Genomic DNA, 15,847 nt, shown 5'->3' with positions numbered 1-15,847 from the left:
GAGAATGATGGACCTCCATCACTTGAAAGGGTTCAAAGGTGGAAGTTGGCGAAGACAAATTCGGGTCAGATTCAGCATCAACGCAACACTCGTACGCAACAATTTGTCATTACTGATGCTGCTGATCGCATGTATGTATGCATGTATGTATGTATGTATTGATGTATGTATTGATGCATTTCTCTCTCTCTCTCTCTCTCTCTCTCTCTCTCTCTCTCTCCTCTCTCTCTCTCTCTCTCTCTCTCTCTCTCTCTCTCTCTCTCTCTCTCTCTCTCTCTCTCTCTCTCTCTCTGTGTGTGTATGTGTGTGTGTGCGTGTGTTTAAGAACGAATTAATAGAATAGATGATTAAAGACACCTGAGCACGAAAAATACATCGGCAAGTGGGTGTCAAGCTATGGTAAATGTAAACAACGAATGTGATGATAAACATCAGTATAAAAAAATCAAAACACAAATACAAACACAGTGCAAAGAACTGCGCAAAACAAATACAAATATCACAGATAGATACAATTAAAATATATATTCAATAAGAGAATTTGTGAGGCTAGAAAGGATTTAATTATCCGCTGCGCAAGTGCGTTAATATTTGTGTATGTAACAGTTAACCTCGATATACATATAATACATAGATATTCATACATCAACACATATAAGCCAGTGCCAGATCTGACCACTGTGTCATACACGTAAGTAGAGTCGACCGCGTAGATTGTGGGCCCTATGCATGTGGTTGAGTTAAACAGCATCATTTTTATGGATAACTCTGTAGCTCAGAACACATCATGGCTAGTCTGCAATTGCGGGCGATTCGGTGCCACAGGTTCGAGCCCAAGCAAGTGCATGGGGAAATTAGAGGCCAGGAAGGATTTAATTATCCCCTGCCACAGTGCTTTAATATCTATGTATGTAACAGTCAACCTCGACATACATACGATACATAGATATCCATACATCAATACATACATTAATACATCAATACATATATGCACATATATATATATATATATATATATATATATATATATATATATATATATATATATATACTATACTTCCTTTAGAAACATAAACAAATATATTACAAACAATAACAGCAATACGTATACAGATACGTGTACATACACAAAGCAAAACAAAGCCAAACCATTGTTAATCTATGGTATAATCGTATAAAATCAAATTTAGAAAAAAAACATCACTCTCTAGTTTCACTAATATTTAATTGACATGGAAAAAGACCAAGCATGCAAAATGAACAGTTCGTAAAAGGAAGCAAAATCTCAAAAGATATATTCTATAGCATTTTGACATTGCAGATTTATTTTTAAAATATGTTGTTGTTTTTTCAGTAATATCTTGTTTTTTCACTGCGGTTAGCAGTTGTATAAAAATGCATACATGTGTAGATAATAAAGAGTTATTAAATGGGATGTTCCTGAGTTTTCACCCCTAACAAGACTTCCGTTTGTTCCCTCAACAAAATAAACACGCATCCATCTTTTAAAAAAAAACCCACTATCTTACCTTAGCATATTTTTAATATAAAACATTATACGAATAAATACATTTTGAAGCACATTTGACCAAATTATTTCATATGTCGTTTGCCCGTTAGAAGAAATAATAAATTCCTATCTACGAAACGATTCCAGAAAACATGTTCAGAAATATATTGAACAAGAACATTTTAATTTTAATAATGTAAAACATATTTTATTCGGCGAAAACCTTTTAAATTGACTACAAACTCGGGAGAGTTCCTTTAATGTAACGTGTTGTGATCAAAATTCAATGATTTAATATCACAAACATCGTGCTAAATCTATTAAGATAGATCAAACCCGGTTTATATGTTACAGACATTTAACTACATACATTTACAGTGCTTAAGACAAACTGGTCCTTGTTATTTCTACGGGGTGGGACGTACCCCAGTGATAAATCGCTCTCTTGAAGCGCGGCCGGTTTGTGATAGATCACCGTAGGTTGGCTCTCGTTCCAGCCAGTGCATCGCGACTGGTATATCAAATGACGTGGTGTTTGCTATCCTGTGTGGGGTGGTGCATATAAAAGATCCCATGCTAATGGAAAAAGATGTAGCGGGTTTCGTCTCTAAGACTATATGTCAAAATTACCAAATGTTTGACATCCAATAGTCGATGATTAATAAATCCATATGCTCTAGTGATGTGGTTAAACAAAACAAACTTTTGTTTCGTATTTCTGACACAAGCTTCAAAGAAAGCCCGCTACATTTTGCCATTAGCAGCAAGTGATATTTTATATTCACTTTTTTACAGACAGAATAGCACATGGGACACTGGTTAGAACGGGAACAAACCCAGTTCGTGCACCTAAGGAGGTTTGATCCTACGATCCAATAACCTTAGACTAGGGCACTACCGACTGAACTAGGTTCCGCCGCGATAAAGGGGAATATCTCGTACATTTTAATCAAATTGTCTCCCCTGTTAAATATCAATATTGTATTCATATTTATTAATCTGTACATACGCGTACGAGGCAGGCGGTGAGAAACTTTCCTTCTAGTGCGGGAGCAATACCTCAAATTCAGGCAAAAATTATAGAGATATTGAGGCAAAATGTGCTAACCTGAGACCTTTTTACCATTTATTTCCATAATTGTACCGGCAAAAGTAGTTGTAATCATAACAATTCGTTTGCAACCCTATATAGCTGTTTTGTAGTAATGATAATATGAATAAATGTTAGTATCCAGATTCGGGCATTTTCGTTTAATTCGGACTTTTTCGTTTAATTCGGGCAAAAACCAGACTGCCCCAACACAAATGGAAGCCCGTACACCTATTATTCTGTACATTTACACAGCATGCTATTCGTGTTTATCTACGCCTGTTATCTTTTCATATTGGTTCTGTGGCAAGTCCAATAAGTCGAGATATTCATTCGATTGGTCTGCATTAACATAGCCACTCCCACTATCATAACCACGTGGGTGACTTTCTATTCCGTCACGAGACGTGGAGGAATTGACGTGAATAGCATGGTGTGTCGTGTTTTCATGCTGAGATCTAGGACTACTGCGATCACCATTTTGTTCATCGACTACATCATATTCTACATCAGTGGTATCTATAACTTGGTTTGACGGACCGTTGTTTGTTGAGGTCGTGTTTTGCTTACAGGACGCTGACTTCGTTCTGTGTCTTCGAACATACCTAAAATGCATAATACAATTATGAACATGTGAAGTATACTGATAGAAATAAATAAAGGATCACACAGATAACAACAAGACATAATGACTGCATCAAAAATCAGTTCATATTGTCAGACGTTTACTGAAAACATATAGGCAGCACATTCAACACTACAGACGTTCAATCCCACATTACAACTTGGTATGAAATACAGACATTACTATGATAGTAGTGAATTAAATTTGGTCTACAATTCGAAGTGTTTCCTTATATCTTTCCATCAGTATATTATGATTAGTAAAAGTTACATTGTGTGTTTTGGAGAGTTAACTGCATAGATAATACTAAACGAGCTTGTATGTCATATCATTTTTTATTAAATGAGTGAACAATTTTGGTATCTGACGAAAGAAACCGAAGAAGTTTGTTTGTTTTGTTTAACGACACCACTAGAGCACATTGATTTATTAATCATCGGCTGTTGGTTTTCAAACGTAGTCTTAGAGGAAACCCGCTACAATTTGCTATTAGTATCAAAGGCTATTTTATACATACACTACTACAGAGTAGCATATACTACTGCCGTTGATATAACAGTCGCGCTGTACTTGCTCGAGCAAGGACTAACCCACAGTTAACGAATCAAAGCCAGGATGTAACGGTTTTGAATGAATGGATATTTAACGATACCCCAACACTAAAAATACATCGGCTATTGGGTGTCAAACTATGGTAAGTCAACACATGAAGTGATAATCAACATCAATATAAAAATTCAAGGGTTAAATAAAAACACAGTGTAAAGAACTGTGCAAAAAAATACAAATATCACAGATATATAAAAATAAAAGTCAGTATCACGTAAAAAAGTTAAAACAAATTCTGGATGGAATCGAAATGATTCCATCACATTACGTTTGCAAAATATATCTTTTCGACTTTAAGATGCTTACACTCCACCAAAATGTGGCGCACTGTTAGAGTACACTGACAGTGCTCACATTGAGGTGGATGACCTTTCTTTAAGATAAACGAATGGGTCGAGTATGCATGACCGATGCGAACACGACACGAGACTATTTCATCCTTCCTGCACTGTCTGTAGGAGGACTGCCACTCTCCTAACTGTTTTGTGCCACGATTGACAAACAACATTGATGAAACCATGCCCCTCGCTTTATCTCTTGACAACCACGCACACGCCGCTTTACGACGGTTGCCCGTCTATTGCGTCAATTATAGACTGACGGTGATACTGATTATGCCGTAAATAAAGGTAGATAAACAATGTTTGATCTAAGGAGCGATATCTGCTGGGGGTTCGGGGACCTACTCCCTGGGAAATTATGTAATAGAGATGTCCAAAAACGCTTTTTAGAGGAATTTAGTAATGTATATTTTGGATGATGAATTCAAAAGAACATTATAAAAAAAAAACCCACTTGGTACGGACGAGGAGTGACACGGGACCACCTCTAGATCCGCCAATATAATTTTGTAGGAGATGGCTGAGATTTGATGACAGAGGAACCTGCAACTCTCGTGTTCCAGACACGTCTCTGTATAACCACTTACCACAGAAGGATACAGGTAACGGTGATAAACAGAATACAAAATAGTCCAGCAGCAACAGCAAGCGCAGCGATAATATAATCCGTATCTTTTGTGGAGTCTCGTTTGCTTGAAATATCTGAAGATGAATTAGAAAACCCAACTAACAGTGTTATGCAATTAACGGAACAAATACAGAACTCTGCATCAAACATTAAATCAATATGAAGACAACCATTCAAACGTTATAATTATTGCTTACTTTCAGATTTGCGTCACAGTTTACACAGTAGCTACAAAGCATCAATAGCGTATGCCTTTCTAAATATATACTCAGTAATTGCATGAGAAAAACAAAGAAAAAAAAGCGGTGGTATTTTTATCAGTTTAAGTCCTACTATGTTTTGTATCTATTACAAATGCCAATGTGTTCTGCCTATTTCAGGACCATGTTTGACAGTCTATTTGCAGATTTGATTTTATCATTTAAAAAAACGAACAACATATCTTGAAATATTCGATTTCTTTTCTTTTTTTTTGTAGTTCAGTGTATTTGTATTATTTTGGCATTTAGCATGCGTGTTGTTTGCATCCAAGTGTTAACTGGGATTAACTGTTTACACTTTTGCATCATCATGGTGTAGGACGATGCCAATACGTACTGGAGGGGTGGGACACACTAATGATGCCTAGAGACTAGGGCCCATATTTATAAAGGTGTTTTAACGTAAAAACGTGTTTCAAAAAGATAAAACAGTGTTTTAAGAAAAATCAATATTTACTAATATGTTTTAACTTTAAAGCACTGCTACTAAAACATGTTTTTACATCCATATTTATTAAAGTATGTTAATGTTAAAACATGTTTTAAAGTATCCTAAAACACGTTTTAGTTAAAACAATGAAGATGTACGTCTAACTCAATCACGTGTTTGGACTCAGCTGCTTCAACATTTTGGGACATGAAACATGGACGTACTCTGACAACTACAACATCTTCAACGTGTTCAGGATATCAACTACAACCGTGCAATGAGACGAGAGCGTGTTTTCAGAGATCGTTACAATCCATTTGACCGTTTGTCTGATGAGTGTTTTCGAATGCGATTTCGTCTGAACAAAAATACAGTTCGCGTTGTAACTGACATGGTGCGGGCAGATATAGAACAGCCAACACGTAGGAATCATGCAGTCCCTTGCGAACTTCAAGTCTTACTTGCATTACGGTTTTATGCAACAGGGGGATTCCAGCTCACCATGGCCGACCTCCATGGACTTTCTCAGACGACCATATGTACTGTTCTCAAACGAGTGACGAATGCGATCGCCAGGTTAATTATATTTCATTCTCCAATAACGAGGAAATTAACGATCTTAAAGAAAGATTTTTCAACATTGCTGGTTTCCCCAACTGCGTAGGAGTCATTGACTGCAGTCACATCCGTATAATTGGACAAGGTGAAAACGGGCAAAGATTCATCAACAGAAAAGGCTGGTCTTCTATTAATGTCCAAGCAGTGAGCGACAGTAATCGTAGATTTGTCAACATAGTGGCACACTGGCATGGTTCAGTATTTCACAGCAGAATATTCGACAACAGCTTAATGAAAGAGAGAAAGTGTTGATGAGCGGAATCAGGTCATCCTGGATTGTTTCACAGATATCTTTTGTGATACCTTGTGGAGAAGTCGGCTTTTCCCCACCCCCTGTTTTGCTCATATCTCGTTTATGTTTCGCAAGGTCTTTCCTTGCCTGACATTTTGCCCGTCGACACCAGTCTCTTATCTGCGTCATTGTTTTCCCGGTATGCTGAGGGAAATGATCGTGGTAATCTTGGATAACCTCCTCCCAGGCGGCCTTTTCATCTTGTTAAAATTAATGTCATTCCTTTTATCTTCTATTATATGAGTTCTCTCTTTAATTGTTTGCACCAAAAATGCTTTTTCAGCATTTGAAAAAAATTGTAGTTAATTTTTTATCTGACATTACCTCCAACAGATAACGCTCACAGGTGTCTATAGAAGTAATTCAGTGCCAATGTAATTGTGCTGTGTGAAAACTATACCCTTCCATACGTGCATGCAGTTCAGTTCAATAGAATGTGTTTCACTTGTTGCATGCAATGTGTGCATCTGTCGTAATTTCAATGAAATAAACAACTTGTAAGTTTCATGTTCTCTCCAGCTTTCAGGGAGGAATTATGGGTGGTGAACAGTGAGGGTTCAGATAAAAAAACACAATAAAATAGTCTTTAAAGGGACATTCCTGAGTTTTGTTGCAATTTTTAAGATGTTATCGACTAACAGAAACTTTGCAACGCTTGTAATTAAATATCAAATACATTTTTCTACATAAAATATTAGTGACTGTATATTAAACGTGTTTCTGATCGTTCTAATATTTGTACTAGGTTAAATTTCATTTTATTTCCTAAAATATAGTTTTTTCGTACGTACGAAATTATTTGAAGACAAAATTCATTTTGGGCTTTTTACAAATATTAAAACGACCAAAAACACATTGTGCATGATTGAATATACAGACACTGATATTCGAAACAAGAAAATATATTTAACATAGAAGTTTAATCGTAGAAATATTTGATTAGTCAGAAACATCTTACAATGCAGCAAACTTGGGAATATCCCTTTAAAATACTGTCATTTCGTTCGTTCCCTTAATTCATCCTTTAATCAGTCCAAGAGTAAAACAAAAAATTCGTGGCAAGCTACGCATATATCCCGAGGTACATTCCCCTTCCCCACATCCGAGATGTATTTCGTAAGACCAGCACACTCCTGATGTTGCAGGTATGTGTACACTTTAAAACGGTACTCTAAAACAATGTTTTAAGTGAAACAGTGTTTTTTCTTTAAACAGTTTTTATGATATCGATTTAAAATGTGTTTTAGGTTAGAACATGTTTGAGTTAAAATATGTTTTAAGCAATATGAGCAAAATACCAACCATCCCTAAGTAAAGTTGCTAAAATGAATGATATTCTTACCTTGTAAACAGTCTAGTCCCTGAAATCCAGAGATACATCCACCTACACACTCCCCATCTTCAAGAGGACAGACATCTCTATTGCTGCAGTGTCTGGCAGCGCAAGCCTTGGCACACTCCTCTCCGTATTTACCAGTGTCACATTCTACAACAAATGTGTTATCTCCATATTTACCAGTGTTATATTCTACAACATATTAGCTATATCCGTATTTACCAGTGTTATATTTTACAACATATTAGTTATATCCGTATTTACCAGTGTCACATTCTACAGCAAATTAGTTATCTCCTTATTTGCCAGTGTCACGTTCTACAACAGATTAGTTATCTCCGTATTTACCACTGTTATATTCTACAACATATTAGTTATCTCCGTATTTGCCAGTGTCACATTCTAAAACAGATTAGTTATCTCCGTGTTTACCAGATTCACATTCTACAACATATTAGTTATCTCCATATTTACCAGTGTCACATTCTAAAACACAATAGTTATCTCCTTATTTACCAGTGTCACATTCTACAGCAAATAGTTATCTCCTTATTTGCCAGTGTCACGTTCTACAACAAATTAGTTATCTCCGTATTTACCACTGTTATATTCTACAACATATTAGTTATCTCCGTATTTGCCAGTGTCACATTCTAAAACAGATTAGTTATCTCCGTGTTTACCAGATTCACATTCTACAACATATTAGTTATCTCCATATTTACCAGTGTCACATTCTAAAACACAATAGTTATTTCCGTATTTACCAGTGTCACATTCTACAGCAAATAGTTATCTCCTTATTTGCCAGTGTCACGTTCTACAACAAATTAGTTATCTCCGTATTTACCACTGTTATATTCTACAACATATTAGTTATCTCCGTATTTGCCAGTGTCACATTCTAAAACAGATTAGTTATCTCCGTGTTTACCAGATTCACATTCTAAAACACAAGTTATTTCCGTATTTACCAGTGTCACATTCTACAACATATTAGTTACATCCGTATTTAACAGTGTTATATTCTACAACACATAAGTTATATCTTTTTTTTACCAGTGTAACATTCTACACAATTCTAGTTATCTCCTTATTTACCAGTATCAAGTACTACAACGGATTAGTTATCTTAATATTTACCAGTGTCACATTATATAGCAGATTAATTATCTCAGTGTTTACCATTGTCACATTTTACAGGATATTAGTTATTGTTATGTACTTACTGTCAGTGCAGGTTTCTCCTTGCCAGCCAGCATCACATGGTCCATCACATGAACCAGTCACGTGATCACATGGGGCGCCAGCAACTCTACAGTGTCTGACACTGCATGACGAACTGCATCCTGGGCCATATTTTCCGTCACACCCTGTGAACATAACATATTTTATAAACTGTACACAATTCAGTTGGCCGACTCATTTAGTGATTCAATGTTCGTTTGTGTTTCGTATTGTAAATTTATTTAAAAGTAGCTCGCCAGTCCCGTTTTCATAGTGATTGTTAAATGTTCTAAAATGATGAATATATTATTGTAAATGAAAATTGTAGTAGACAACAATTACGGATATTCGATCCTACATTATGACCACTGATATTTAAACTGGCATTATGTCGTTGAATGCTATACTATGCTTGTAATAACTTAAATGCCATCTGTAATACCAAATGTTTCGTTATTTCTTTCCATCAGTATATATTATTAGAAATGGAAATACGTTCAATAATATAAGTATTTTATATCTTATGAAAATCTATGTGTAGTTAATATAAACCTAATTTGTTAAACATATGTGTCTCATTTGGGGATTTAAAGTTAGACGTCAGTGGGATGATGTCCCTGGTAGTAACAAAATAAAATATTATCAAAAATCTGTTATTAATTGTGTACCACTGAATGTGTTTTATTTTGCGTCGCATGTACTATTTCCTAAATGTTTACCACAATTCTCCAACAAGTCTAGGGAAAAAAACACGAAATAGAATGTATGGCATCAAATAGGTCTAATGCATAAAACTATCTTAAGTTTCTTAGGCAACGTAAGGTCGTCCTTGCAAGCCATTTTACGAGATCGCAAAGTTGAGAGAGTTTAGTTCATTGACAATGCAGTTAATATAACACAGTATAATGGACGTAATGTTTAATACCTGTACAGTCGATGCCTATGTAATCGTCCTGACACTCCCCTCCACACGATCCGTCAACATGATTACAACTGGCTGTTCTATTTTTGCACTGTCTCTTGTTACAGTCCAATGCACAATCTCTGCCATACAAACCGACATTACAAACTGAAATAACGTAAAGTATTTAAATATATATCCTCCCCCACCATTTTGTTTTATTGTACCACTCTTTACTGATTACTGATGGTTAAGGATTTATAATAGGATTTTACACTTGATATCATATGGGTTTTGTTCCCTTATGCTATACATGTCAGGGCCCCGTTCCACAAAACAATTGTAGCTAAGGTTAATTGTAGTGACTTAAGGAGGGTTTTACAACTGACATCGTAAACTTTACAGCCGCTCCACATAGCAACCTTACAGTAGTCGTAAGTGCCCCTTTAATGATTAAAATCTTCTTTCGAAGAAGTACGAATTGGTTCAATAATAAATTGATTACCGACTTTTCGGAACATCTTGGATGTATTCTTTGCTTTTGGACATCCATGAAGTAGCTTTGTCAGTTTATTTGCTAAGCTATAATTGTCACATGCATAAGACATGAGAGTTATGTCCCGTATTTTCGTGTGCAGGGAACGCCTTTTTTCATACTATAGAATTGACTACAGGCTATTTATTTCTGAGCAGATAGTTTTCTAAATTGCACACAAACACAGAAGTATTATTGTGTTATTTTCAAAACACTTTTACTGTTCTTCTTACGTCAAACCAAGCTGAAATTATTTACACTTTTCTAGAATGATGGGACGGACTAGAATGTTTTCCATCGAACGCAAAGTTTCATAAAAAGGTGTTTGGTATATATTAGATCCATTTTTACACAAACAGTTTGTATCCTTCTTAGAAAATGACCAAATTATCATCTAACTGTTTTTTCACATCTACATTAGTGGCTTACAACTGCCTCGTACCTATTGTAAATTTTCACATTAATTTACGACGATAGTAAGCTACTTGGCGTCGTGGAATTGGCTGATGAACGTGGAAAAAACAAACAAAAACCATCGCGATGGTAGGTATTTATGTTGATAGTAGTGCTAAGATCGTTTCGTGGAACGGGGCCCATATGGGTAGGTCGAATGCCTTATAAGTAGTGACAGAATAAATATTGAACGTCAAACAAAAATGAAATACCAGAGTTCGATAACTTAACAGTACGACAGTATATATTGTTAGATACAGGCTAAAGTGCTTCTATTTTGGAGAAGTCACGGTGACTTTGTCGATATGATGCTGGACTGTCATATCTTTGCGAAGCGGTGCAGGAGGTTCGAAACTTGCCAACTGACACTTTGGGTTTATAAAACAAAAACATAATTAAGGCGGATGTATAACTGGTGCACAGCGAGTTCCATTGTATTTCATTATGATGTCAGCTTTAGTTTCTGGGTTTACATTTGTACATGCAAGTTTAATTCTGTCACTATTTAAAAACATTTGACATACATTCTTGATTTTTTTTACGACACAAATTCGAAATGTTCATATGATAAACGTGAAAATATTATTATCGTGGTATAAACACTTTCCTACTAAAGGGTATTGTTTTTTAGTTACCATTATATGCATACTACTCCCACAGTTATATATATGCCAGCACCTTACGATCCGTATATCAAAGGTCGTGGTATGTATTGGATGTCGAAAATTCCATACAGAAAAATTACATCCTGCTAATGGGAAACGGTACATGGGTTCCTCTAAGACAATAATTATGACCTAATTATCAAATATGTGGCATCCAATAGCCGATGATTACTTAATTAATGTATCACTGCACGTTATTGAGATGTCAGAAGGGTAAGTTAACACAAACTACATACGCTCTGTACAATCCACAGTCTGATATCCTGGACTACAGCCGCCGATACACTTTCCAGTCACGTGGTGACAGGATGAACCGGAACTATCCTGACACATCCGGTTCGCACACAGTTTTCTACAGCCTTGTCCATATTGACCATATGAACATTCTGAAATATATTTGTAAAGTGTTTGAATTTTCATTTTCGTGAGTAGTGCATTCTATATTTGATTATTGTTTTTGTTGATCTGTGTCTACCAGCTGTAGATCCGTAGAGACATTCCTTTTTAAACAATACAAAAATAATCAAATCAAATATAGACTTCAGTAGAATAAACTAATCACGGAAATGTAACTTCAGACCCCAGGTAATGTCAGGTAACTTTCTTACTAAAAGTGAGCATTATGGAGTGACGTCACAGAATATGACTTCTAACTTGTGGAGATGCCGATGTAAGAAATATAATGAACGCATTCAAGGCACAACGAAAATATTCAAACATATTTGTTATTCAAATTATGCAACTATATCGAACAATTAAATTAATTATAAGAATTAACAAATTGCATTGTTCAGTACATGCATAAATGTACTGAAAAATAACAACACACGCAATGTGTACATAATGGGCGTCACAGTTAATTCACAAAGGTCTCTTAGGCTCTGTTAGACAAAAACGCATTCTCTTTGGAAGTATTTTAGCATTGAGTAGTCTAACACTCATTAAACGATTCAGAAGGGAACATTCTTTTAAGTTTCTATATTTTTTCGGGGATTCTATTTTCGTGGGGAGGGACCAGATTAGGTACCTGTACATCCATAATTGTTGGGTCCATGGGTAACATATTTTTCGCATATTAATCACACACACACACACACAACACACACACACACACACACACACACACACTACAAAAGAAAACGAAAAGCAATCCTTTTCATCAATGTTTCGATTAAATGTCCTATATCGTGCCGTAAAATCACACGATCGCACAAGTGATCCACTCGATGAACTCCCAATATAAACAAGAAGCAAATGCGGTGAAAGTTTGTTTTTACGTGTAAAAAATAAGACACAATACTGTGAAATCCTTTATTTTCGTGGCCTTATATTGGCGTTGTTTTGCTTTAACGAAAAAACAACAACATACAACTCATCCGGTACTTAAATTCGTGGATCAATAAGGTAGTATCACAAATTCGTATTATATGCATACATGTATTATATGTTCGTGGTATTCTTAAATTCCTTGACTCCACTAGCCGGTGAGTTACACGAACATTATACACCACGAACAAAATTGATTTCACAGGACACTTAGTATAATTACTGAAGGGTCGCCAAGTTTGCGATATAGTTGTAGACGCCCTGATTGAATCCAACAATGGCAGAAATTTGATAAAACAGGGGTTTCTCCTTCTAAACACTTTGTATAATACTTTTGTCAGTAGATTGGGGCGAGACGTAGCCCAGTGGTAAATCATTTGCTTGATGCGCGGTCGGTTTGGGATCGATCCCCATCGTTGGACCCATTGCGTTATTTCTCGTTCCAGCCAGTGCACGAAGACTGGTATATCAAGGGCAATGGTATGTGTTTTCATGTCTGTGGGATGGTCCATATAAAATATTCCTTGCTACTAATGGAAAACAAATGTATTGGGTTTCCTCTCTTAGACTATATGTCGAAATTATCAAATGTTTGACATCCAATAGCCGACAATTCATAAATCAATGTGCTTTAGTGGTGTCGTTAAACAAAAGAAACTTTAAGTTTGATCAGCAGATTAAAATATATTATTGGTAATGCTCTCAGGGAAAATACCTTCGATTTTAGGACCAAATGCATATAACTATGTAGGAACACAATAGATGCTTTTTAACATGGAATTGGTACAGCCATTAACAAGCCATCAGAATTGCCTAAGTATTTTGTTTTACCTTTCGTGAAAAATGGACCAAAACCCCCTTGTTTGTATACACAATAAACATGATTAAAAAACAGATTATACACACACACACATACACACACACACACACACACACACACACACACACACACACACACACACACAAACACATATATATATATACTTTAAGAATTTGAGAATTTTGCTAACTAGATGTAAATTAATCGAGGTCACGGCAATTAATTTATTGACATTTAAGCAAACATACTAGGGTGACACTCCACAACTGACTTATGCATTCACAGTCATCAAATAAAGAACATTTCAATAGCAATTTTACACTGAAAGCTGTCCAGCGTTCAGACCACCACCCCCAAAAAAACACAAAAACAACAACAACAACAACAAAAAAACCCACAAAATTATGGACTAGTTTATTTTTATGTACGGTCATCCAAAATGACGTCATTCGAGTTTCTCGTCATTTCCATTCAAAAATGCATCGTGCCACATAATCTTACGTCATTTGAATATCCAGTAATGGCGGACTGAAATTAAAGTTGCGTGTACAGTTTACAAAAACACGTTGTTTTAAGCTTGAGATTATATGATAAAGAGATTATTACTTTCGTGTGTTTCGATGTCATATATTAGGAACAAAAATAACGTATTAGGCTCGCCAGAGTCTCGCATAACACACTTTGTATTCCTAATATATATTGACGATACCACCGAAAAACACTCTGGTAATAACCTCTCTCTCTCTCTCTCTTTCGAAGAAACCCATGAGATGGTATATTTATTATATACATCTTCCTATTTGTTTTCACAATATCTATCCTTTTTTAATATCTTTCGCTTATCCTATGGAAAACACGTAACGCCATGATATATTTCATCCCATGAAACGTATCCAGAAAATGTGCTTGACCATAGACGTTTTTTGAAACAAAATTGAATAAAAAGTATCTATATATTTACTTTCCAGACAGTCGGTTCCCGTCCATCCTGGTATACAGCCCCTGTCACATGATCCTGTGGCGTCACATGATGATATACCAACTGTTTCGTCACAGTGTCTTTTGGAACATTGTTTACTGCATCCGTAACCATAGTGATCGGGATCACAGCCTGAAGATAGTAAAAACAAATACACAACGATATAGAAATAGAAATTTAGAAAATATTTTGAATTTATAAAATAATCTCCCTTTAGGCTAAAAAGATTGTTATCTGTTTCACTACTTACAAAAAAGGCCGACATTAATAATTTTGTTGCATGTATTATAATTGTGGTAACGATTTATTTTTATTTTTTATTAATAACAATGTAGAATGGATGAATATTTAACAACACTGCAGCGCGAACAATACATCGGCTATTAATCTTGGTCCGTAGAGGGGGCGGGATTTAGCTCATTCGGTTGCAAGCCCATAGGAACAGGATGGGGGTGGGGTGGATGGTTGTGCCCCGTCAGTAGATGACGAAAATATACTGGGTTTTATTTTGTCCCGCTCTTTACAAATAAAGATAACACTCACACCCTGCATCTAAATATCGTCGCCACGGGCCTGTGTTTTTAGTATAGACTAATTGTAGAGCGATATTTAAAAAAGGAAGCAGTAAAAAAGATATTTTAATATATGTGCGTGTAACCAATGCATAATAACCTTCCTAAACTCCTTCCTTACTTTCATTGCAGTTGCGTCCTTTCCACCCTAGCAGACACCCGTCTTTGCAGTTTCCGAATTTAAAGTCACAAAACTGGTCGCCTTTACAGTGTCTCTGTGCACATATCGATTTACAGTTCACACCATAATGCACATAATCACAATCTGAAATAAATAAATTACATGTGTATTCAAAATCTGATGATACACACGAGTAGCAAACAGATACATTCATGAACGAGAGAGAGAGAGAGAGAGAGAGAGAGAGAGAGAGAGAGAGAGAGAGAGAGAGAGAGAGAGAGAGAGAGAGAGAGAGAGAGAGGGGTAGGGAGGGAGAGAATCACAAGCTAAAATAAATAAATTAAACTCTTCAACAATATGTAATAATTAATTGTACATTGGAGGGCTTTACAACCGTCCTCGGCCCAATAACAAGGCCAGTATAATAAACCAATTTTAATAGTAATGCAGTACAAATTATTGGCAAAGAACATAGTCTTTTAGGATATGTTCTAAACCATACGTGAGTT

At 35.8% G+C, this 15,847-nt stretch overlaps 1 protein-coding gene across 1 annotated transcript in view; it reads right to left on the bottom strand.

Annotated features, from left to right (window-relative positions):
* Positions 1–1,211: 1,211 nt before the first annotated feature.
* The window catches only part of LOC121387146 (protein draper-like), a 25,835-nt gene continuing 11,199 nt past the window's right edge, over positions 1,212–15,847 (bottom strand). Inside the window, exons 4-11 of the mRNA XM_041518170.1 lie at positions 15,339–15,482; positions 14,628–14,777; positions 11,757–11,906; positions 9,892–10,035; positions 8,969–9,112; positions 7,746–7,889; positions 4,763–4,877; positions 1,212–3,205 (exon numbers count right to left, since the gene is read on the bottom strand). Of these exons, the coding sequence (XP_041374104.1) occupies positions 2,860–3,205; positions 4,763–4,877; positions 7,746–7,889; positions 8,969–9,112; positions 9,892–10,035; positions 11,757–11,906; positions 14,628–14,777; positions 15,339–15,482 (1,337 nt within the window). The 3' untranslated portion in view covers positions 1,212–2,859. The remainder of the gene's footprint in view (positions 3,206–4,762; positions 4,878–7,745; positions 7,890–8,968; positions 9,113–9,891; positions 10,036–11,756; positions 11,907–14,627; positions 14,778–15,338; positions 15,483–15,847) is intronic.

Source organism: Gigantopelta aegis, chromosome 13, assembly GCF_016097555.1.
Source record: "Gigantopelta aegis isolate Gae_Host chromosome 13, Gae_host_genome, whole genome shotgun sequence".
Lineage (NCBI taxonomy): Eukaryota > Metazoa > Mollusca > Gastropoda > Neomphalida > Peltospiridae > Gigantopelta > Gigantopelta aegis.
The sequence above is the reverse complement of the archived record's forward strand: the minus strand, read 5'-3'. Positions and strand labels throughout refer to the sequence as shown.